The 25,470-nt window shown below is 39.5% G+C and overlaps 2 protein-coding genes across 3 annotated transcripts in view; both read right to left on the minus strand.

Annotated features, from left to right (window-relative positions):
- igsf9b (immunoglobulin superfamily, member 9b) overlaps positions 1-14,616 on the minus strand; it is a 28,411-nt gene extending 13,795 nt beyond the window's left edge. For both annotated transcript variants that reach the window (XM_011479373.4, XM_011479372.4), the window contains exons 1-3: positions 14,062-14,616; positions 8,724-8,819; positions 6,566-6,772 (exon numbers count right to left, since the gene is read on the minus strand). In XM_011479373.4, the coding sequence (XP_011477675.1) occupies positions 6,566-6,772; positions 8,724-8,784 (268 nt within the window). In that variant the 5' untranslated portion in view covers positions 8,785-8,819; positions 14,062-14,616. The remainder of the gene's footprint in view (positions 1-6,565; positions 6,773-8,723; positions 8,820-14,061) is intronic.
- A 4,777-nt stretch (positions 14,617-19,393) lies between these two features.
- Positions 19,394-21,521, minus strand: tmem230b (transmembrane protein 230b). Its single transcript, XM_004072504.5, has 3 exons — positions 21,176-21,521; positions 19,844-19,966; positions 19,394-19,750 (listed from the first exon to the last, which is right to left on the minus strand). Exons 1-3 carry the CDS (start codon positions 21,269-21,271, stop codon positions 19,610-19,612), a joined length of 360 nt encoding a protein of 119 aa, XP_004072552.1. The 5' UTR covers positions 21,272-21,521; the 3' UTR covers positions 19,394-19,609.
- Between the last annotated feature and the right edge of the window lie 3,949 nt (positions 21,522-25,470).

Consider the following 25,470-nt stretch of genomic DNA (forward strand, 5'->3'; position numbering starts at 1 on the left):
GGGTTTGGCGTTAGCACATTGTCCACGAGCCCTCCTTCGGACACAATTACACTTTATAGCAGACAGAAGAAGAGAATGCTAGAAAACAATGACTACCAAAGCATTTTATGTCTACCCTGGTTTTTATTCTATTTTTAGTCCAGTGGCTATCACATGACAGCTCAAGTCTATCTTCAATAAGGCGCCCCTTGTTTTTCTTAACGGTTGCGATGCAGTCAAGCGCAGAAAAAGGAGAGTTAATCCACAAGTGTTGTTTGAACTTTGAAAGCAGCCTCTTCATATTAGCGAGTGGGAATCTTGCCCGGTGGGTGGCGGCCCAAGTTTCAAGAACACTGCGGTCGGATTTAAGCATTTAAGTCTTTTTATATTTTAGCCCTGACCAAATAATAAAAGAGTTCATGACGTTTTGCAGTAAAGAAAAAGAAAGTTCACTTTTTTTGGAGAAGCATCCGCTTTGCTTTCTTTGTCCATCCGTATGTGCCTAATATGTGCTGGGAAGAGGTGCATTGTGGGAAGTGTTTAAATTTGAATACAATCATAAGTCTACCCCCCCCCCCCCCCCCACTGCCCCCACTCTCTACCTCTGACAGCTCACCCCCCTCCCAGTCCCCCATATTTCTCAGTCCAATCCTCCTGTCCCACTAATCAGTTTAACCCTCTTATGAATAGCTCTTTGTCATGAGATAGATTACAGTTAACTCTGTCCCTCTCGCTCTGCCCAGCTCGGCTAACCTCCTGGGCTGGCAAGCGCACAAAGCTCACGTGCTAAACTTCACTACAGCACAGCAGTAAGTAGTGAGCTTTGCTTCAGAGTCAGGGAGGGAGCAGTGAGGTCATAATCCTGCTGCCTGACTTCTGTTTCTTAAAGACCCACTCTGAAGAAAATCCTGTTTTTGGTGTTTTTATCGTGTTTTAGTGGCATTTTTCTCATGATAGAGGACTTATAGAAAACAAAAAAATTAAATTTCTAAGGATGTTAGGGTTGTGAGGGGCTGTAAGGTAGCGGGAGGTCATGTAAGCAGATGGATGAAGGGAAGTTGGGGCGGGGTTGCCCCCCCCCCCCAACTGTCCCGCCCGTAACTCAGAGGTGAAGTTCTAATGAACTCCTGCCGCTCTGCAGAAACTATGTCTTACTTTTGCATTTTTGCACATTTTAAATACCCTTTCATTCTTTTTGCACATTGCTATTGTTCTTCTTTTTTCTCTATTTTGCACTGAACTGCTGTAACAATTGAATTTCCCCAACTTGGGATCAATAAAGAATATCTTATCTTATCTAAGAAAACAACACAGGTTTTTATTATTTTGGCTAAAAAATAAATAAAATAAACAAATAGCATAATCATAAATGATCACTGGGAACGCTTTTACAATAGATCAAAAAAGGATTGGAGCGGGAATTTAGGATGCTCTGTTGGTTTCATTATTGCAAAAGTGTCCAACTATAATTTTAAGACATTGGAGAAATTATTAAAATCTTAACAAGAAAACTTACTAAACTTAACAAAGCAGCAGGAAGAAGCAAAAGTCAGACTACAAGCTGGAAGACACTAGTGAGGTGGCCCTACTTCATCTTTTCTTTCGTGTCTAGTCCAGAAAAACTGGTTAAGGGATCAAATTCGCAACTATTTTTTGTTTTCTTTTTTTTAATTTAAAAGAAAAAATGTAATGTTCTAATGTTTATTCCATCATACTTTACAGTACTTAAAGTTTTCGTGTACAAGAGTATAACTTTACTTGTGCCTGTGTGTGGCAAATGGCAGCTGTAACTTGTGCTGCACGTATAGGCCATGCTGAGCGTGTCATGATGGCCCGCTGTGGCCGGGCGGTTTGCCCATTGTTGCTGTAAATTTGCTGTGGATCACCTGATTTACTTCAGAAAAAAAACGGATCCAGCCCAGCAGCAAGCAGTAAACCATCTTGACCAGGCAAAACTTGAAAAAAAATCCCCTTTCGAAAAATAAAGTTGTAACAGTGCTAAAGAGGTGTTTCAGTCCTCAGGGGACTGAAGGTATCTGTGTCTTTCTTATTGTCACAAGGCGAACCTGCGACCGTCTCTGAGATCCAGACAGGCAGGGGTTTAATGGTTTCTGCTGTGTTGCCATGACACCCTTTAAATACAAAGCAGTGGTTTCGAGTACACCTGATATCGTATCAAAAACCTGTTGGTCTAATGGCCGGGGATTCTCGATACGACTTGCTGGAAGGCTTTCATCTCGGGTGCTAAAACTTTCTAAAGCCAAACCAGTAGACTGAGGTCACACAGCATCTGTGCACGTTTTGACTTAATCCTCTGGGTAGAATTTGCCCTCTATCAGAAAAATATCACTCAACTGTGTGCTTGTATGTTTTATTATTTATCTCTAAAGTGCAGGTGTGTCTTAAAATCTTTTTTTCTACAGCGATGAGTTTAAAAATATACTATTAAATTAAGATTTTTAGAGAGAAAAATTCAAGACTTCAGTAACAAAATACAAATGATTAATTTCACTTAAATACTCAGTTACATAACATTGAATTTGGTTTTTTTTTTAAAAGCCATGAGCTTTACTACTATATTATAAAACTAGAGATGCTACTAAATCCCTGTGCAGTTTGTTCAAGATTCAACTTTGCATAAAAGAAAACAAAAACCCATGCTTTGGAACATTATTAAAGTTATTTTATGACATATTATTTTATGACTCTGAATTTAATATAGAACTTGAAATCTAATTAGTTCAATGGATTCCACTTCCATCCGTTTTAACAGGAAAAGTAAAAAAAAAGGTTTTGTAGGATCTTATCTTGGTTTTCAGGAGAACTTTGCTGTCATCAGACTGATAGTAGTGATGACACTTTTATGGTCATCCTTTTACAGTTTTATAAAAGCCTCGTAAAACTCTCAAGTTAAATAAAAGTTGTTTTTCTTTAGGCTGAGTTAAAAGTTTACACTCCCAGGTGAAAGTCCGGTGAAACTATTGACTGAAGGTTGTGTGCTTTAAGCCAAGCCTTCTTTAGAACCTTGTAGTTCCAAGTGTAACAACTGAATCTGACCTCCTCCAAAAGACGTCTGTTGCATTTTTTTACTCCTTATCAGAGCTTGACAGTTACTAAAACAGAGACAGAGTCTTGAAGGTCACAGCCTTCTATTGATGCACACCTATCCTCCCATTACTGCCCTCATTTAGACATAATTTGTAATAAAAATGGCTTTTGCTTTTCTTATCGGAAGCCTGAACTAGCAGTTTCTATGACCAGCAATAGCAAATGGGAAAAGCAAACAATATAGCTAATGGCAATAAAAGAAAACATTTCTAATTAAAAACAAAAAACGTTACTTACATTAACCCTTGTGCTATCCTAAGACCCCACCCTTACATTGACGTGTTCTCCCTACCATGACAAAGGTGGATAAAGGTGGAAAGATTTCATGTAATCAATGGACACCAGTGAAGATCACAAATAATTGAAGAAAAAAGGTTCAGAGCACTGTCTAGTGGGTCTAGATCAGTGTTTTTCAACCAGTGTGCCGCGGCACACTAGTGTGCCGTGGGAGATGGCCAAGTGTGCCGTGGGAAATTGCCCTCATTAACTGATCTAAAAACATTTCCCATCCCCAGGATTTTAGCTCTCTGTTCATCCAAACATCCTGATAAAACACTGAGGAGTTAGGAATATAAAAGATCGTAAAATACTTTTTCTTTGCGTTTATTTTATTTTATTAAAAACATTTTGGTAAGAATGACGCGATTCAGCTGCACCTTCGGCTGTATTTTGTAAAAGTCCCGTCCATTTAACTGTCTCCACCAATCATTCTTGGGGGGGTTAATCACATGTCATCGGTCTGACCAATCAGAAATGCTTAAAGTCTTCACTTCCTTGTCCCGATTTAGCTCGTAAAGTCGCTCAGTTCTAACAGAAATACCAGCTAAAGCTCGTCTTTAGCGGTGTAGCTTTCCACAGAATCCGGTATCAGACCGTGGAACAACTGAACAAAACAATGAAGCTCCGAAAACCGATCTTCGGCCGTTTTATGCACTACATTTCCCATGATGCATTGGGTTGTGAGAGTGACAGCGCAAAAGGAGATCTGTTGTTAAACGTCTTGAAACCAACGAACACACAAATTGTTTTTAAATCTTCTAACTTAACTTTTATTGCATCTTTTAGAAAAAAACAGCTGCAGTTTCCAGCTTTTTATGTAACAATTATCTCAAAAATGTATTTGAGATTGTGGAGGGGCTGTAGATCAATACAGACTATGAGTTTCTCCTTTTTAATAAATTTTTGGATGCTGGTGTGCCGCGGGATTTTTTTTAAGGTTAAAGTGTGCCGTGGCTCAGAAAAGGTTGAAAAACACTGGTCTAGATGACCCAACTCCCAATTTTAAAGTGCCTAGGATAGCACAAGGGATAACCAGAACGTTATCTGCCATTAATTAAGAATAACTAAAATAAAGCCAAGTCTAACTGACTGTTTTTTTATTTACTACACAGATGGACTTTACCTGGATGAATGATAATCTACACAGACTTGACATTTATTACTATGTGATCTGTGTGATTTTGCATGAAAAGACACAAATGAATGACATAATTGTTGCTTAAATTTGTACCCAAAAAACAGAAATGTGTTGAGTACCCTGCATGATATGCAGCTGTCTTACTTATTCCTAAAGCTTCATGACCAATAACCAGCTTGCAGATTAAATGGCATATACTTGTATAGCGCTTTTCTACCTACAAGGACAAAGTGCTTTTACAGTCACTGACCCATTCACCCAGTCAAACACATTCACACACTGGTAGCTGCTCCGCTGCCAAACACAGGCGCAAGAATCGAACCTGCAACCTTACGATCATGGGTCGACCTCCCTACCGCTGCACCACGGCCGCCCAGATTACATTTAAAAGCTTTGAAATGTTAGTGCAGCTGCAGCATCACCTTTAACCACTAACATAATGGCTGAACCATTAATACTCTCTATAGGATCTCCATACTCTGCTGTAGTTCTAACCTCATTGGTATGACTGCTTGTAAATAAATAAAAGAAAAAAGGTTAAAAAAGTTTTGTTTTAAATACCAAGATCAAATTTTTCTGTGTTCCTATGAACTGTTCGTGTCATGTATTGGTTTCTTCAAAAAATAGCACCAGATTACAGAAGTTAGGATGGGTTTTGTTTTTATTTAAAAGGATGCCCTGCTGTTTATAAATCCGCTCAAATTCTGAGATCCCAAATTTCCATGTCCTCATCACGTCGTTGCTACTTTTAATATTCAATTTTAGAGTGTACATCACCATTGCCCTACGGCGGACATGTCAAGGCACAGATCAGGAAACGCCTGCCAACTTGAGCGTCTCATGTTTAAAAATCTCAAATCCCACAATATTTTAATAGGAGGGTTGAATCCATTAAACCCGCAGCACTGACACGCTTCACATGCCGCCATCTGCCTCCAGTGGGAGGGGAGATACGAGCAGAGGGGGACAAACCCTGCAAATAAATGCACTAAATGTTGACATACCCCTTGCTTTATCTGCTGGTTTTAGCTCTGATATGAGCTCATACTTTAGATGAAATGTGGTTAACACATGTTCAGTTGCTGGGGATCCTCATTTAACTTTAGTGAATTTATTGAGATTTTGATCTACTGTAACCTGTGAGCAACAAATCCTTGGCTATTAAGATTGGGGTCTCCGAATATTTGGGTGACCCAGTTGGAGAGATTTGGGGTAGCCTCGGACTCCTGTAGGCTTTACAAAAGCAATGGGAGGTTGTGATACCCCTCTTTGTCTTTGTGTTTTGGTAGACAATGACTGGATTATGGGACTCCAGCAAGAAAACTCCCATTATACCCGAGGCTTCGTCCATCCTCCTTCGAGCAAAGCAATCTCCTTTTATTGGGTTACCCCTCCGCATACTAATAAAACGCTGTCAACAAACAACCGAGCCCCCACCTACACGTCTAATCCCCCTGTGAGCAGCGTTACTGGTGTACCTCTTCTTCCCCAGCTGCCCCACCCCCTCCTTTAACTGCCGCCACTAAAACACGTCCATTCTCGCCATTCCTCTGTTCTCTGCACGGTGAAAACACAGACGCAAGGCGACCTGTAATTACAAGGACTTTGCTTTGGATGGATTATCTATTGGGGGTATTGTTTCATCCCAACTTCCTCTTCCAAGATTTACCTTTGTACTCATAACTTTACCAACGAAAACATTAAAAAAGCATTTTGGTTCTTTTTTTTCTAAGATGAAAAGGATTCTCTGAAGCACAAACAGAGAGAACCAGTTGATGGTCATGGACAGTTATGATAATAGCTTTAGGATGATTTATTTTTTGTTTTTGAGAAATGATCAAGAAACCTGCAAGAAACCACCGGCGTGTTGTGGAACGGGTCTTCATTTTCAATCATCCGTTCAATGAACAGTGCTGCAGTATTTGACTTTCACACGGTCTGACACAGATCACCAGCAGAACACCTGCATGCTGTCAATTGGTTTATGAGTGTCTGCCAGACAGTCTTTCATCAGAAGTGGGGAACTTAGTTCAAGGCTTTGTACCTATGAATGACGCTTACCCTTATAGTTAGGGTGAACGCGGGGAGCGTAGACTCCAAACTTGATGAGGACAGGGACGTTGTAACCGAGGCGCACCCACTCCACCACATGCAGTGGAAAGAGGTTGGGGCTGGTGCCTTCTTTGGATGTCGGGGCCAGACTGCACTCGAGCTCTGCAGACGCTCCCTCTCGAGCACGAACCACTGATGCCAAACCGGGAGACACGCCTGTGAAGACAATAGCGAGTCACCAAGATACAACACAGACCGACATTAGCTAACAGCACAGAAGGAAATAAAAGTGGATAGGTCAATAAGTAATAATGACTTATGGCTCTAAAAGAAACTGGATCAACCATCCTTGGAGGCATCAATTATTCATTTATAAAAAATCAGAATCAGAATCTTTTACTGGATCCTTTATCCTTTTAAAATTGTTTGTTATTAAAATAATTTATAAATCTATGATCATATGAATACATAAAATAAATACAATAATTAAAGAAAAGAATTGACCACTTATGACAACAAATAACGCCACAGTTGACCTGCAAAATCTTTATTGAAAATGATGTGAAATCAACCTCTGAATCCTTAGACTGTTAAAAGCCAGCAATGGAGAACAATCATGCATCATTAGGTAACAAGATCATACAGCTGCAAAGCCTGCAAACACGGCAATCCCATTAGCGACACCTGGAAAAGCCTGTGCGCTCCCAGCCTCCTCTGACCGCCTCGCTGCCATGTGCTGACGTGCATGTGTGCTTGACTGGGTGCCAGTGTTTGCTCCACAACTCCTCCAGCCTGGCGATTTGCTTTCATCTGAAGGGGAGGGAGGGACGGGCTGGTGGTGACACTCTAATGCGGGCCCCCTCTGCGTTTGCTCGAACCGACCTCTCGCTACCCCCTGGGGTGCACACATGGTCTGCGGACCAGAATGATCAATCCCACTCCTGACGTCCCACAAATACACTCAAGCATGCCTTGGTTGGGGGTAGCATAAATCCAGGATTGATCTTAATCTGCACCCAGAGATATTATTTAAGTTGGATTTGGGCCCCATTCTCTTTCATCCCCTCATGTCTAAGCTGAACCCCCACTCTCGCTCCGACATAAGGGAACAGAACCATTGCCAGAACTGCTCTTGTGTATGTGTGAGGAGCCTGCACGAAGCTAAACAGCAACATATGCCAACTGTTTTGCACCATCTCAACAACAAGAAGATGTAGGGCATATTGATACCAAGAAAAAACAGTAGGTATAAGTGCAAACTTTTAACATATCAACAACATATAAGCAAGATTAATGTGATACAAACAGTTTAACTAAAATGCAATGGCGCAAAAATTTTGTTTATGTAATGAGACAGAGTTATTTTTCATTAAAGGATCCAACATTTCTTCATCAGTTCTTTTTCTGCTGTGCATCCCATCATCTGACTGTTTATTCTGTTATTTTGTAGGTTTTGCTGTCTGTCAGATTATGGCGTCTGGCATAAATACACAGCTCATGTGATAACAGAACCTATAAAGTCCCACTCCAATCTTTTGATCTATTCTGAAATCGTTCCCAGTGGTCGTTCAATTATGATTATGCTGTTTTAGGCAAAATATAAAGACCTGTGTTGTTTCTGCAGTAGTTTATTAGAAATTTGCCTCTGACTTTTTGGCGAGACTGTTGGCGCAGAGAAAGCGCCTCACAACCCCCCTTTCTAACATAATGGCAAGGAAAAGGAAGACGTAAATGGATCTAGTTGTCTTTAAGTGGATCCATCAGAATGAAGTGGAGCAGGGAGCTTGTGGCCTCCCGCTTTTAGATGCAGCTACAAGCTTTTTCCAACAGCACTTTTTTCATCTGCTCCCAATTTAGAATGATTTGAATAAATAAGTACTCAGTAATGTGATTTTAAGCTTAATTTCTTTATATACTGTATGTCCTCCATCAGAAGAAAAATGCAAAAGAATATGTAAAATACAAAAAAAAAACACAATTTTCCTTGGAGTGGGTCTTCAAAGAAACAGATCAGGTATCAGTAAAATGAATGACTTCCTTGAAAGCAAAGAGAATGTAATTTTTGAGTGATAAAAATCACTTTCTACTGAAACTACCTATGACAAAAGCATAGGAGAAATGAACCTATCATACAAGGGTTAAATGAACGCCCCCCAAGCGTACTTACATAAAAGACAGATGGCTACAGCAGTGGTGACAGCCTGAAGCCTCTGACTCTCCAGTCCCATGGCCGTCCCTCACGCTCCTTCACACATCTCCCAATCTGAAAAACAGAACCGCACATCTAAAAAACACATCTGGTTTACTCATAATCAGGAGCATCCATAGAATCTCTGCTGTACAAGGACATCCCTCTACTGCTAAGCACAGATGTAATCCATAGAGTTAACTTTGTCAGTCGCCCCCAAACTAGGGCAGCACAATACAAGAAAAATGTCCAATGAATGATATTAGAGATCAAATATTGCAATGACGATATGACTAGTGATACATGAACAAATAGCAAAACAAAAAACAACTACCGGTAATACAGATATATGTAAATAAAAGTCAACATAACTTAAATTATACTCCAAATGACTCACTTCTACATAGGAGACGGGCATCTAACATAAAAGGGCTCCATTTGATTGGTCGACAACGTGAAGGAGACCATCTGATTTGTCAATGTTTAAAGGACTTTCTTTGATTAGTTCCATACTTCAAGCTGCCATGGGATTGTTTCAGCATGTGTGTAAACATTTATCGCAGTTTACGATATCGCCATGACAACAAATTTCAATTTATTGTAGGCTACAGGCCTACCCAAAGCAGCATATTGCAGATGTGTCTTGGTTAGGGAACAAGTGCATTCTCCGAAAACTATAATACCCCCTCAGGCAGCATGTCTGAGCTCCAGTCAAAACAAACCAATATAAGAAGTGCTGCGAAAAGACAGCATGCTCAAACAGCGTTAGCCCCACGGAGGTTAGTCTGCAAAGAGGCGACCAAAGAGTGTGCATGTAGCTGCAGAGAACACCTGTACAAAGCTCTAAGTGTATGTACAGATTAACCTGATGCTTCTGATTGGTCCAGCTCACCCAGAGGGTTTCATCTCACTCTAAATAGGCCAACAGCAGTTGACAGGTGACACGAGCACCACTTAAGTCCAGATGTTCTCTTATTAGCAGTCCAGAAAGGAGAAATCCAAACACACATCAAACAGGTCTTTTATTTAAGACAAAAATATATTAAATTCAAACAGACAGCAGCTCTCCACCTTCTGTTCCATCTCATCCATCCACACAGGAGTCACATATAAGCACCGACACAGATTTTCACCTCCTAATGAGACTCACAAACAAGACTCCACTTCTGCAAATTGTAAACCTGCTCCATGTTGGAAACAGTTGAAGCTGCCTTTGCTGCCCCCCACTTCAAATTGGATTGGAAGTGAGTTTAAGTTGTTGTCCTTCAAGCAGAATAGGAGCCTTCACAACCGTCCTGTAAGTCCCTCCATTCAGTGCCCCTAATGCCAGCTCATTATCTAAAGTTCATTTAGGTAATATGAGGAGACTATTCTTGGCGAGCAAATAGGAGTTAGATAGCAGCTGCTGACACAACACACTGAGATGAGCTGCATGCAGTGGAACCACTAAGGAATGATGCATTTATTTCTTTGCATTGGATCTGACCAGCATAGAGGCTGTGAGCAGAGACAAACTGTGGAATACATTTTGCCAAAGCTGGACAGAAGTGGGACAAAAGCACATCTGTTGAGCTGCTATTTCAAGAAGAAAAATATAAATCGAATGAAATATTAGTAGTTTTCCAAACAGAATGATCAAAAAATAAATAAAAATCAACAAGTCTTGAAATTTGAAAAACTTTAAATAAGCAGGAATCTGTCAATGGGGTAAGGAAAACTGTCCTCTTTTAAGAAAAACCATTCTAGGCAATAAGACATATTTTCTTACACTGAGATTATTTTTGCTATTGAAATATATTCTTAATAAGATTATTTTTACTGGCAAGACAGAAAGTAAGACATTTTTTCTTGAAATAAGGGTCTTCTTACTTTTTTAGGAATTCAGTTTTTGCTGTGTGTGTTCCATACCACAAGTCATTTGATGATGCAAAATTGAAATCCTATGTTTAGGTAGCTTTTGTTAATGCATATTGTGTCCCTCTAACCTGTTGTTCTAAGGCTTTTGACTCCAGGTAAAGAAGATGAAATCAAGCAGTTTATTTCCTGTAGTAGAAGAGTGACAGTTTAATTGGCACGTGCAGGATCAGCACTGCACAGGAGGCAAGATGTCCTCTGACAGCACAATAATGGGATGGCATCTACGCAGATGTGATGAACTTGTTCTTATTAACATAGAAAGAAAGAAAAAGAAGTGGATTTAAAGTACCTTTTGGAAGCAGGAGAACATACATATGAACGTCAGAGGGGTTTACGCCAGCACTTTCATCTCACAAGAGCATTGGAGGGAAACAGATAAGCCATTTTCAAAAAAAAGAAAAGTCCTAACTCAACGGTGTTCATCTGTGCTATAACAACACATTAAAGCACACGTTTAATTGAGTTTTGTTTGGTCTATTATTTAAAAGACACTCAAGAAGAACATGGTAAGTAAATCACCGGAATGCTCTGGAGTGTGCATGTTGACACCATGTGAAGCTTCAGAGCTTCCCTGGATTTCATTGACACAAATTGCTTTGGATCTAGTCATGACTTAGCCTTCTGGACGGTACATTTGTAACACCCAGTCTAATCCTGCCCTCCTGCTTTGAGTGTTAACAGTCTAATTGAATTAGAGATCAAAATGGTGAGACAAATCAAGGACACTGTCATCTAACTGTGCAGTGATCAATCAACACAACATGAAGTCCCAGCAGTCTGCCCATCCAAGTCCCACCAATTTTCTCTGTCCTCAACAACAGATAACCGTCACTGGTTGGAACAATGGATAGGGGTTCTGGTGTTTTGACCTACAGGACATCAGTGACACTAAAATACATTTTAACAACGTAGGTCTTCTTGTGATAACATCTCCTGCCATCTGTGCTTAGTAACAACTATTATTCAGAAGGGGGGAAAAAAGAATTGATTTAACAGCTACAGTGCAAATGATTCTACATCACATGCACCTTGACGGTGCATGTCATGCCAGTTTATCCAGATAGATATTTTGCATATATGAACTTTGAATCAAGGGTTGGTCTGTGGGGTCAAGACAAATTGGCAGGTGGGTTGATCTCTGAAAGCCTCTAATGTATACCCTCTAATGACGAAATGCACAGCATGCAGATCCTCTGCAGAGACTCCAACTTGTGATTTCCCAGAGGCACAAGCCTCATAAGAGGCTGTTTGAAACCTGCCAGCTGTAGTAGCAAGTAGGCAAATCTCTCAGTACCTCTGACACCTTCTATTAGCACATAGAGAGACATTTAACAATCCCATATGCTTTATTACGAGGTTCAACACGAGTAGACGTTAGACATGGCCCTTAAATCATCTGTTTGACCTAATGTTTGTCAGACTTGTTCGTTATCCTGGTTTAAAACAAGCAAGTGATGCCCGTGACAGATACAGTCCTGATAAGCATTACTATTACTCTCAGTAATCCTTGTTAATCCTGACAGGCCACGGCCTTAGCACAAAACCTGTGAACTACAGACCCTACAAATGTTGCTCAGAGGCTCACACAAGTTCAGAGCAAACCGATAAATCACATGAACAAAATCTGTGCTACTGCATTATAATCAAAACCATTACAATGGAGATGGGTTGCGAAAAAATGACTGGTTTGACCAGCTGGGACAGCACAGCAATCAATGCATGGATTCATGTCCCTGGTGCGCCAACCCAGTTAAAAATCGTATTGACATTTATTTTGACTAAAGGAAGCTGAGTACACGCTTGTAAAAAGAATCCCACGCTTCCGGGGAAAGCCCTCTATATGTGGGCTAAAGCAATGGTCATTAATTAACACGTGTGTGCTACTATACTTGCTCTAATTGAACTATGGTGCAGTACTTTAAAATGACTCCCTCACACCCAAGTTATGTGTGCACCTTTCCTGCATGGTTTTCAGGCAGTGGTACAAACATATTCACACCTGACACTTGATTTTTTTTCCAGTGATGAAATAAAATGTCATTTATGTTTATGTTTTTTTTAAAGTAAATTTGTGTCAATTTACTGCAAATGTGGTTTGATGCACATTTGCATCAATAGGCTTCAGAGAGGTTAAACATTTTAATTTTCACTGGGTATGGGAGTAACTGATGATCACATTTTTGTTGCTTTTTAAATCCTTTTTTTATAATGCTACACAATTTTCTTCCAAAAAAAAGGGGAAAATGTCGATGATTAACAGCCTAAAGTCAAGAAATGTGGCAAATAATGCCTTCACGTTGCAGTTGGATGAAATTTCAACAGTGATAAAGCCTTAAGGACATGCAAAAGAATTTACAAATGCATGTAATCCTCTATACAGGTGTAGTCATTTTCTGACATTATTAACACCTAAAACTTCATATATTGTTTCCTTTGGTTTAGTTAACTTCTTCGTTTGTGTATTTATTGAACTGTATTGTTATTATCATAATAAATTTGACGAAGCTTTCTATATGTTTGTGTGATGGACCACTATGGATATTTTTCAGTGAAATGACACCTAAGGGGTAGTCACAATGTACTGATGATGGGAGTCTGGATTAGATGCTTCAGCATTTAAGGATGAATGTTGAGGAACTGCATTGTTAGAATATATAATTACAGTGTAAATAATGGTAATGTGATGTTTTATAAAAAATATCTCTCCAAAAACTATCAAAACCCTCTAAAAACTGATTACTTATTTCAAAAATACTAACATTTATGCAGGAAAATAAACTGCAGTGGTCCTCCAAACACAAAGAACAACAGGCGGTTGTGTGCAAAAAAACAAATTAGAAGGGAAGGTTTATTTTGTGTGCTAAAAAGAATTGGTGGATGCACACGTCTCTGCAAAGCTTGCTTTCATCTTGCATGTTGCAGCATACAATGCAGCAGTGTGGTACAAAACAAACACAAGTGCTTCATTTCGGCAAGCCTGCAGTGATTTTTGATGCAATTCCCAGTGTCACCACCCACAACCGGTGTCTAGAACAGGTGTATCTTTTGAAAAATGAACACATTTTTAAATTTTGAAAAACATAATTTTTTTGTGTTTTTTGAACGACTTTACTAAAAAGTGCAATCATTTTAAAGGATTAGTACTTTGTTAAACATCAGAAAGGTGGTGATGAGAAAAAACATACATATCCGTGCTGAGTATGTTTTATGAATGAAAAAGAGCTAGATAGATGTAGAAACCCACAAAAGAGCTATAATTATGAACAAAGAAAAGCACCACAGGTCAGGTAATCCAGTTTGCAGTTGAGATGTTAGGGATACCTGAGAAGAAAAAACTCCTGCTATATTGGTGTTTACAGGCCTGCGGAGGACCTCTTAGCCCGCCTGGTCAGCACCTTACCTTGCTTGAGGCACTTTACACTCCAACTCAAAAGTACAGCCACTCAATCCATCGGTGCTCTTATTTTGGAGGGTTTTCTTTAGACGGAATTTGAACATGTAGAGCTTTCTTTGATTAAAAAAAAAAACGTCCCAGAGGTGAAAAACCTGATAAATGGGGGAAAGGTGGTCACATTTTTGGTTTGTGTGCGGATCAACCTAAAATCACATTAATCCAGGATTTCCGTGGGAACTTCCTCCAGACTTTTTCTGCGTCTTTATAGAAAAAAAATAAATCAATCAATCGCAAAGCACGCTTGCCACCACATCAGCCCATTTCAACTTTCCACGCAGCGGCTGTGGATGTCTGCAGCTCTATTGGTCCAAACTAGTTGGAGTTCCTGTCATCCGGCGTGGGAACGCAGCATTGATTTATGGAGAGCCCGGGTCGCCTTCACACGGAGCGGGCTGAGTGAGCATCAGGCGCGCGGCGGATCCAGCAGAAAGTCTGCCCGGCGCACGTTTAGTGGGATCAGTGCTGTTGATTCTTTCGCCTTGCTGTCCCTCCCCTCATTACCATGAGCCCCTCCTCCTACTACAGTCGCAGAAAGAAACACGCTGTAAAGTCACCGTCAATGCTGAAACGTCACTTCCTGCTTCACCTTTACCTTTCAGAGTAAAACTTTAAAATGATTTATGAAAAACAAACCTCAAAGCAGATATAGTTGCAGTTATAAATACTTTTATTTAAACAGAATAGAATAGAATAGAATACAATAGAATACAATACAATACAATACAATACAATACAATACAATACAACAGAATGTTTTATTGTCATCATAAAGCAGAATGACCAAATTAAAGTTTTAAATACTGAAGCTTACTCTGGGAAAGTAATGTATAATACTGCTTACCCTGGTAGCCAACATCTACAATAAACTAGTATAAATCCTGCTATCCTAAGTCTTGGAGGAAAACTTTTTACTGAGGAGGAATGCTGCTCATCTTTTCAAAGCATTTTTCGTATTTTATACACTAATATTATTTTTAATAAATTAGAAGGTCTGTATTGCTTTACTTTTACACAAAAAGTGAGTAAAGTCAGTCACAATTTTGGACTCTGGACATGTAGACTTTTTTTTCTTCAAAAATAATTTAAAAAAATCAATTTGGTGCCAAAGCTACTTATGACGAGCACAATCAATGATAAATAAATGTTGAAAATAACTGCTTTTTAAATGTTTAAATATGTCAGATTCCTCATAGCAGCCAAGTTATGCCTATTATTTCAATGCTGTTACAATTATACCTGGATCTTTTGAACTTTTCACTAAATTAAATGAGTCATGAGTCTTATCATTTTAAAAAAAATGACAAAAGTTTTTAACTTTCAAATCATGTTTAAATAATTTGTATTTATATGCCTAAAAACTGCAGCTTTCATTCATCAACCAGGTTTAAAAAGAAAAAGCTTTTATGCTGAAGGTTAAAAATTCACTTCCGTTAACTTGCCATCACTCCCTGTGAACTTGACGACGCTTCCACTTGAGCGCCCCAGACAAAAGCTCGTTTCGGTGGGAAAGAGCGATGACTGAAACAAAAGGACTAACGCAGCAATTTCTCACGTTCCGCACAACATCTACATGTTTCCAACAGAAGTAAAGATTTGCCCCCGCTCATTAACTACACTATTCTTGGTACAAAATTTATAGAAATATCCTACTTATTAAATATTGTAATATTGTAATGAACTACTGAAAAAGTAGCCTATTTTTAAGAGGAATGTGCTGAACTCCAATAAAATGAGAGTAACATTTTAGTTTGGAAAAAAAAACAATGTTAAAAAATATTGTTTTAAGAAATCACCTTGGAAAAACGAATGTGAGTTAAATCTACAAGTAACAATGATAATGTAATAATGAATTGGATTTCTCTGCGCTTTTCTAAATGCACAAAGCTCTTACAATGTGTCCATTATTCATTCACTTCTCATTCATACTTGGTGATGGTAACTACTGATGTAGCCACAGCTGCCCTGGGGCAGACTGACAGGGGCGTGGCTGCCAGTGTGCGTCTACGGCCCTCTGACCATCACCAGGACGTTCATACGTGTTCATGCAACGTTGGAGCAACACTGGAGGCAGGGAGGGTAAAGTGTCTTGCCCAAGGACACGGCAGCGGTTGACTGGGGAGGACGGATCGAGCCGCCGACCTTCCTCAATCGCCTGAGCCACTGCCGCTCCAATAAGTAAGGCATACTCAGAAAAATATTTATAATTATAGGTAAATATTAGGTAGTGTAGCTGACCTACACCAAGTGTAGCAGACCATTGGCCACCTTTCACAGCAGTTTTCCAGCTCCTGTTGTTTCCAGGCTTTGGCATCTCTTAAAGGTGGTTTATGAAGAGGTTCGCCAGGTTGGCTGCTCCCCTCCACCTGCTAATGGAAACATTGGAGGGTGCCAGGTTTATAAAGAGGTCAGAGCGTAACGTCTTGGGCCTTTGAGGAATGTCAGCACAGCTTTGAGGCCCTAACAGTGTAAGGCTAAACTGACCTCACACCTGTGTTGGCCTATGCAGATGTTGATGCTGTTAATCTTGAAGGTTGATGACTATAAAGGAGGCCTTGGAGCAGTGCTCTTTCAGGTCCTGGAGTGATTGGGGGGGGGCCTAGTCCAGACCTGCAAGAACCTCAGCAATAACAGCTTTGTAAATTTTGATTTTTTACCACTAAAATGAGTGGTGAGTGAAAAATTCAGGGAGTCCCTGTTGGGGCAGAAGTCTGTTATTTACATTGACAACAACCCTCTTAGTTGTCTACTGTCAAGCTTGGAGCCACAGGGCAGAGATGGGCAGCACAGCTGGCAGCGTTCCTATTTTGAAGTTTGGTTAAGAATAATAGAAATCCAGATATTCTGTCTTATTGGCACCTCTCCATAGTTCAGGCATTGGTGGATGGTTTTCAAAGCACCAAACCACCCAAGTCTGGGCATGAGTGCTGTCCCGTGGACAGTGGTGGAGCTACCCAGGCTGTCATGGTTGTTGTGTCCCGTTACACCCCATAAGACATTGCTTCATTCCAAAGAGTTGATTCTCTCCTGAAGGAGCTCATACCCTATTGGGAAGAACTTGTCTGCCAATACTGTGGAGAGTTTAAGTAGTTGTCACGAACTGCAGTTTTGCACTGTCAACTCTTTGATGGGGCAAAGATGTGCTGCGGTTTCTGCTGCTCTGCTCTTCTAAGAAAGATGTGCTCACAGAGATCCACCAACAACATGACGAGATAGACGTCGTCTGCATTATCACTGCTATTGACCTGGCATGGTCTCAGATCACGGCTTATCGCCAGGCTGCTAATGAGCAGCGTAAATGATTCAATAGGACCTTTCATGATTTACTTTGGGCAATTTAAGGAAACAGGGAACTTGTAATTGCCCCAGTTCCTGTATTCGTACAGCTTGACTTTTAATCCATGGATAGGTGAGTCCCCTTTCTTGACCTTCTCATTGTTGGAGACTGCCTGTCCGTGCTGAGGTAGAGGCTTCTGACTGGTGTGTCGTATCCCAGGTTCTCCTTTTGCTAAGTGTGAGTGGGAGTCTTTTGTGCCAAAGCTCTCCACCCCATTGAGTCAGACTCAGTCCCAGCCTGAGAGGGTTTCCCTTTTCTTTCAGTTTTTCGAGTGTTTTTCGAAAGCAGTTTAAGATGTGAAATTAAATAAAGTTTCTGTATTAGCACAGAACGGCCTCTCCGTCTCTTGTGTGGTCAGCCATTCTCCTAAGCTTTCCCACTCGAAGATTCTTAACATCTTCCAGTGGTGTTGTTATGTTGCCACATAAGCATCGGATACAGGTTTTTCCTCCAGACTCTGGCCTTGATTTACCAATATTGATTTGTTTGAATTTAGTAGCATGACCGGGTTGATGGTAACATAATACCAACTTTAAAATCCATTCATACAAAGTAGGCTATTTTGGTGTACTACGAGTATACTTACCGTGGTCTATACTTAAAGTGAGGTAGTATACTTGAAGCTTACTTTTTACATACTGTGCATTTCAAAATTAAAATGTTTCAATTTACTCTGAAGAAATATTTAGTTAGTATACTTCCTACACTACACGTATATGGTCTATAGTATACTTGCTATCCTTCTACCCAAGCACACTAAATATAATACATTTCAAGAGTACTACTTTTTGCTTATAGATTTTTTAAAACAAAAAAACAATAATGCTTCTTATAAGTCTTCTTATAATACCTTTTTAGAATGTAAAAAATGTATATTGATGAATAATACATTTAGGTATTTGGTAAATGTTAAAAAAAACAATTGGTTTTAGTGACTGAGCCGGTAATGTAAAAACAATAGGCAGTGCTGAGGGCCCTGAGCTGATTTAAAGCTCTGATCTGACTAATACCAGGTAGTTTGTGGTCGGTGCTTCTTGGGTGGCCACATTTAATACTACGAAAGAGATGAAAAGAGAACTCAAACAAGTATCCTTAGGATCCTTGAATTATCCCTCTAGAGAGCATCGGATTGCGAGGGATTATAGAAGTCCAACCTTTTGAAGCAAAGCATTTTACATAGGATATCCAGAACCTTTTACAGGAAAACATTTATATTGTTCTGGTTCTAATGAGCTGATCAGGGTTGGGACAGGTAAAAAAAGAAGAAGAAAAAAGGCAGGTTACTTCAATTGCGGTACATTTGCAGCAGTAATAGTTTTTTGTTGTTTTTCTTTAGCTGTTTGACAATGTTCACTCTTACAGACTAGGTGCACCATATGGAGATCAAAGGATTGGAATTAATCACATGAAATCCTCCAAGAAAGGACAACTCTGCGGCATAAGGAGGCATTAAGTGCTGGGTAAAGAAAACTGTGCTAAACAACACCAATCAAAAAGTGGGATTAGGCCCGTTTGAATATCAGTATATATCATTCAGGTTTTTAAAGGCTCACATATTTTCTTCCAAAATCAAGAAGAAAAAATATAAAAAATAGCTTTTGGATATATTTCAGTTTAATTGTTGCGTTTTTGAGGTTGCTCAAAATTTGGTTATGAAAATCCAATAACGTTTCACCCGGTCAAACTAATAAAATTCCTCCTGAATCTAATGAGCTCAGGAGATGAAAAGACTTTTTTTTTTAGAATTTCAGAACATCTTTTATTATTACATTATCAGCTAAAATGGACTGCTGACCCTCAGTTCTAATACACCCACAGAGGTAGAATCACTTTAATTAAATGAAAGATTAAAATCATCCATCATGGTTCATAATCTTAAATTTGACGCCTTGACTTTGTCCAAGGAGAATTGATGACGTAATGATGATGACATACACAATGGGAAAGTGTTACGCATAAAAAAAAAGAAATACCAGTTTTATTCATTTATAACATGCATACATCCTTTTGCAGGCTCACAATAATTAACCAACATAATAGTAATTAACAGTAACAAAAAAATGATTACATCTTTTTTTCCTTGGCTACTTTTGATTTAGTGTAAGCAATGCAGGAATGAACAGTAATACAGCAGGACATAGCACACTGCCCTGCTCTGGTTCAGTCATCAAAGTCTGGGATGTCCTCATAGGAGTAGCCTGGGTATCCCTTTGATGCATAGTAGGCGATCCGTAGGTGGTAAATTCCCGGCAGGAAGACGAGGATCCCAATGATGAGGACAGGAACTGTTCGGTCTGAGTGCTGAGAGAAGGAAGGTGTTTTTTTGCTTTTTTTTTAAAGTTTGTACGATGCGGTTAAAAACAAACAAACACAAATAGTATTTTAAAGACTTACTGTGACTCCAAAGTACCCAGCGAGGAGAAGAGAGCCAATGACGATTAAGAGAGACCCGATCAAGAACAACACCGTGGCGAGGGCTATAGCTTTGTACGGTACTTTGGGTGGACTCCTTTTAAACTGCAAAGAGACATTTTGAGGTCAAGTTTTTTTCACTTATTTAGGCCAAAATACCAAAGGGAAATAACGGTAATAATGTAATGCATATTACATTGTAGTGCATATGCTCCTGCACAGGACCTTTGTCAGACTGTACATTTAATTTGTTATATCCATTGCATTGCAGAAACACTAGCTGGCGTTGCTGGGTTATTTATTTGTTCCTCCAAACTTGCAATAACACAAATTTGAAAATTTGTTGCGATGACCCCAAAAAGTAGCAGCTCAGCCAGTTACAGGTAGTGAAAGTACGCCAAAGCTTTGTGATGAGAATGTAACTTGTGACTCTGACATTTCAAAAACGTCATTCTTTTCACTAATTGTCTCATTTAGTTAAGAAAGGTATTTTCTGCCATGGAGATTGTCATAAATATTTTGAAATCAAATCCCAGATTTGTGAACCTAACTCAATGATTACAAAAAATAAAAATAATTTGAATAAAAACATCTTTAAATCCTCTTGTTTCCCTGTTAAAACTGTGACTTTATATGAGAACTGGACTGAGTGAGTGTGACATCACCCATTGAAAATGGCTTACTACTAGCTCCAACAAAATTAAGTCAGTTCAGTCGCTATTTTGTCGCAATGCGGACGCTGCCATGTTGGAGCCAGATGACATACGTAAACAGTGATTGGTCCTAGTCACTGTGTTTGTGAGAACAACTCTCGCCAATCAGAAGTGAGCTTGTCAGAAATCCATACCTCTACCACTGACAGCGGGCTTGGGAGAATCTGTCAATCAAACCTTTCAAATGTTCCACGTGAGACCACATACTTTCAGTGAGGCATTTGATTAGTGTGTTTATATAAAAAAATGTGAAAAATGGATTTAAAAAATGGAAAAATCCGATTAACAAGTTACAACACATGTTAAAAAAAAGGTAGATGAGCAAGAATGATTATTTTGACAAATATGGCGAGTGGGGGATAACTGTTTGTTTCTCTGACAGCGCGTCTGCCTTTTGAATGAGGTTTGATGGAGCAGTGGGATATGGGAAAATATGCAGGGCAGTGGGACACGTACGTAGAGCAGGATAGAGGCACACCGCTGTGTGGCATGATGAATCCAGTAATGAATGACAGGCACTGTATTGGCAGAGAGCCATGGTTTTAAGTTAATTCCCCATCTTGTAATATTTCTATCGCACTAGCCTAGCCCCCGGCCTTACCTGTAAATCAATGTAGCCGTCATCGTCAGAAGCTAACCTGGAGTACTTCACTCTGCTGCCTGGAAAATCGTCGGACAGGATGTTTCGAGCAGGCATGATACTGATGAGCTTCTCGAGCGCCAGCTAGCTAGCTGATAAGTTTGTCAACAGTCCGAAACAGCACAGCTACAGACGCCTCGACGACAAATCAGCCATCTACAAATATCCCGCAAAAGATTTATCTTTTGAAATCTTGTTAGCTGTAAAGTTTCAAACAATTTAAAGCAGCTACAGCTAGGTATACACGCAGATACATGCGAAGATTGTCTTCCTTGTTGACATAAACTGGTCTGTACTGCACGCATGCGCAAACTCAAACGTCCGGAACCCTGCTACTGTGGGTTTGGTTCGTATTATTGTTTTTTTTTTTTTTTTTTGTAAAAACCTAAAAAACAAAAAAGCTGTTTTTCGTTTGTTACCAAAGAAGGGGGGAAAAGTCTAACTTTTTGGGTATATTTTTGTCAAACAAAAATTGTGGCCGATGGCACTAATCAACACAGTCCACTAGGGGGCGCAGTGACGTCTTGATAAAAGAACAGTTATTAAAAGACATGCTGCTGCTGAAAGACATGCCAGTGTCAATATTCATCTTGTGTTATGGATGTTCATTTCCTAAATGTGTATGGCCTGTGTTTCCCTGAGACATTTTTGTAATTAGAGCCTTCTCAAAAAGATAAGGTTTCTTTGTAGCCTGGCTGCAGATTGTTGAAATGAGATACTGTTTCCTCTAAAGGTTGTGTTAGCCACACACATCCAAGCCTCTACATCACTTACTGTTTAGATTTGATTGCTAAAGAAAGATCCTAAACAGAAAACAGATTCAGTTTGATGTAGAATGCAGAATTTTATTCAAACAAAAAAAAATTTCTTTAAAATTAAAACACATATTTGTTTGTATATTTTTTTCATAGTGTCAGAATAATTTAGTGAATATCATTTTACATTCTGAGGGATGAAGGGATGATGGCTTTGTTATATGTTGATCCAAAGTCATCGCTGGCAGTTACTCTGATCTCCCCCATTTGTTCTGAGCAACAAGTGGATTCTGGGAACAACTGACCATGAAACAGGCAAATAACACATTAAATGAAGCAGCTGAAGACAATCCTATTGACGTGAATATTTAAAAGTGCATGCACTTGTGTACAAATGTGTTCTCCTTCAGGCTGAGTGAATCAGAAGTGATTATTAGTCTGCAATTGGCCTTGGCTGGGAGTTGAGTTGTACTTAAACACTCCATTGGTCTCAACTTGAATTCCAGCCCTGGAACCATTCTTTTATATTTTGTTATTTTTCTAACATGAAATGTCATCTGAATTTTCTGTTTGGCCTTTTTCACCATGTTTCGAGTGTCAAAAATTCAACAACAGTTTAGTTTCATTTTAGACCCAAATTAAAAGCCAGTTGAAAACACATGCCAAGATGAATAGAAGTTCTAAGTCACATAATAATCTTTTTGCTTTTTCTTAAATAATTGATTGTGCAGATATTTTTGCATGATCATGTGGACACGCTCTCAAGCAGTATCAGGATACACTTTGCCCTTTGTGTCACTGTAGTTGTGCTGCTCCCTTTAGAAACAGCCCATCCTCCTTTTTGTGTCATAAAACGTTTTTTTTTCTCCTATTTTCTGTCTCTTCACTTGGATGTTCGGTACTCAGTTGCACTCAAGGTCACCGAGCGAGCCGCTTGCCTCCTCTCAGTCTGAATTTAGAAACATGACATTTAATTTGTCTGCTGCACAGTCTCGCAACAATTTGCAAGACCAGATAAATGTGCAATTATTTGACATTGCTAAATTCAAAATGAATGGGTTCAGAGTGGGACAGTGGATCAAATAATCTATCTTTTGGCACCTCTGCGACCCCTAACGTTTATTTAAAAAAAGTCAAACCCCCCCCTTCTGGTCCTTCTGTAGAAAAACGTTTATAATTTTAGTGTGCTTTTGTTGCACTATGTAATACTTCTTAATGGGAACAACAATTATGTCTCAGCAACATCTGGAGTTGTGATTAATTAATCAGATGATAGGAACTAGTCAGTGGGGGGCAGAGTTTGTTGTCATGTAAGATAATCCCAACGCTAAGCCATCATACCTGCAGAAGAGTTGAGCGCTTTGAGGCCCCCAGGGTTATCGATCATATTTGTTTTTGACAGACAACAGCTTCTGCACCCTTCCAACCTCTGATTATAGCACCAAAAAGCAAGATAGCAGCATTTACACTATAATTAGACTCATAGTGGAGTTAATTAGGTCTGTCGTCATTACAGCAAGTGCAGATTGGAGCCTGGAGCCTAATAAAAGCTTCAAACATTATAGCACTTGAACACCGTGTAGTCCCCTCATTGGCTTCGCTTTTCTACTTTTAGACCAACCAGGTTTCAGACGTAAACAACGGTGACGTGTTGTTGTTGCAGGTGCAGCTGAGCAACACGGTTTTCATACTCATAAAGTAATCTCTGAGAAATAATCAATTCATTACTAGGCTTCTCGAGTCATGCATGTTTAGATGTAGATGACTGAGTTGATTTAGTTCAAGTATTTTTAGCAAGCATTTAAAAAATTACATCAATGACACCATCTGGGAAGTGGTCCAAAGTATTAATTTGTATTTTTTTTCCAAACATGTTTCCACATAAAAGTCTTTCTTTGGATCCTGTCTTGACTTTTGTGCTTTTTAAAGATCTTGCGTTCAATTAAATACATCAATCTTTTTTTAAAGAGAGACATGCAAATTACTGTTGCTTTCGCCCATGTCCCACTTAAACAAATGTGGCTGACAATCAATACTGGCCTGATTTAAGTACTGCCGTGTTTGCGCACATAAACATAAAATTTAAGAGCCTAATGTGATGGATCATTCATTGTCTCTCCTTTTTCTCCTTTGCTGCCACAGACTCTTACAACGTTCAGAACAGCTCTTGAAAATGTGAGTCAATTGTGCAGTGTTAAACACTTTGTCTGGACTCTTTCCTGTATTGTCGGCGTCAAGAACCTGCTCTCCTGTCTGCTTCTGACACGTGTAAGTCTAACACGGCTGACATTTTGTCTCTGCTCCCCCTCCTACCGCAGGTAGACACACAGCATGTTGAATTTCTTCTAAATTTAAAATCCTACCTTTCGAAGTAAAGTATTTAAATACACAATTTCTTACCCCACATGTAGATATTTTTTTATTAAATACATTTCCCCCCGCAATTGTCAACCTATTGTTGCTTGGTTGACATGCTGATGTTTAAGAACTACATTTAGATCCTGGCAGCTTTATTGGCTTAATTTGGCTTGGCTGTAATAACTCCCTCTGTCCCGCCTTCTGTTCTTTAAAATATGAAAATATGTATAAACTGATCAGAGTGCTTTAAATAGCAGAATCACTGCAGAGATAAAAACATGAACCAGTAAATCCCACGTTCTAGGAACGAGTGACTCTAAAAGAAATAAAAAGAGAGTTTTCCAGCTTTTAGGGAAGAAGAGATTTTTATCGCTCGCACTGAAAAACATCAATCTATATTAGATAAGGATGGCTCGGATTGCCCTATGTGGATGATACAGATATCGCACTTTTACTTGTCGCCACTACATGTCTTCAAATCCAGTCTGTCATCTGCGGTGTTCTTACCATGTGGGCGGACAGCTGACTTCTGCATCTCAACTTCTTAGGTGTGAGGATGAAATCTACCACTTTTATTCTACAAGGTCAACTCAGTGTTTTTGTATTTCATCCTTTAAAAAAAGCTAGAAAAACAGCGACTTGAAAAGCATGATGACAGAATGTCACTGGGCCTGAGAAATGAGCGGCCATCGCTGCGTGAGCTGCTGGACGCTGTTAGCTGTCTCCTGTTGAGCCTGGAATCTGTACAAGTTCTTCCTTTTTTATCCGATTTGATCAAAGTCAGAGTCACCAAAGGGGAACTCTCTTGATATGCAATTAAGCTGGATGTCATAGTAAAAGCCAACATGAGTGTGAATGCTTTGCTCAGGTTTGTTGCCTCCGTGACAGGAAGTGTGTTTTCCAGTGCAGCGATATTGATTTTAGCATGTTTCAAACCCAGCAGCCCGCCTCACTGCATGGGTGATTCAGACAGGTATAATTACTTTTGCTGCAGACAGAACAACAGACTAGAACAAGGTACAACGGAAATCACGGAATAAACATGCAAATCATTTCACCGGTTCATCATTTAAACCCTTCAAGAGTGGGTTTGTTGGGGACTTGCTTTCAATACATTCAACACATTTAATGTGAATTGTTCGT

The sequence above is a fragment of the Oryzias latipes genome, chromosome 9, assembly GCF_053564925.1.
Source record: "Oryzias latipes strain Hd-rR chromosome 9, Olatipes_Hd-rR_3.1".
Taxonomy (NCBI): Eukaryota; Metazoa; Chordata; class Actinopteri; order Beloniformes; family Adrianichthyidae; genus Oryzias; species Oryzias latipes.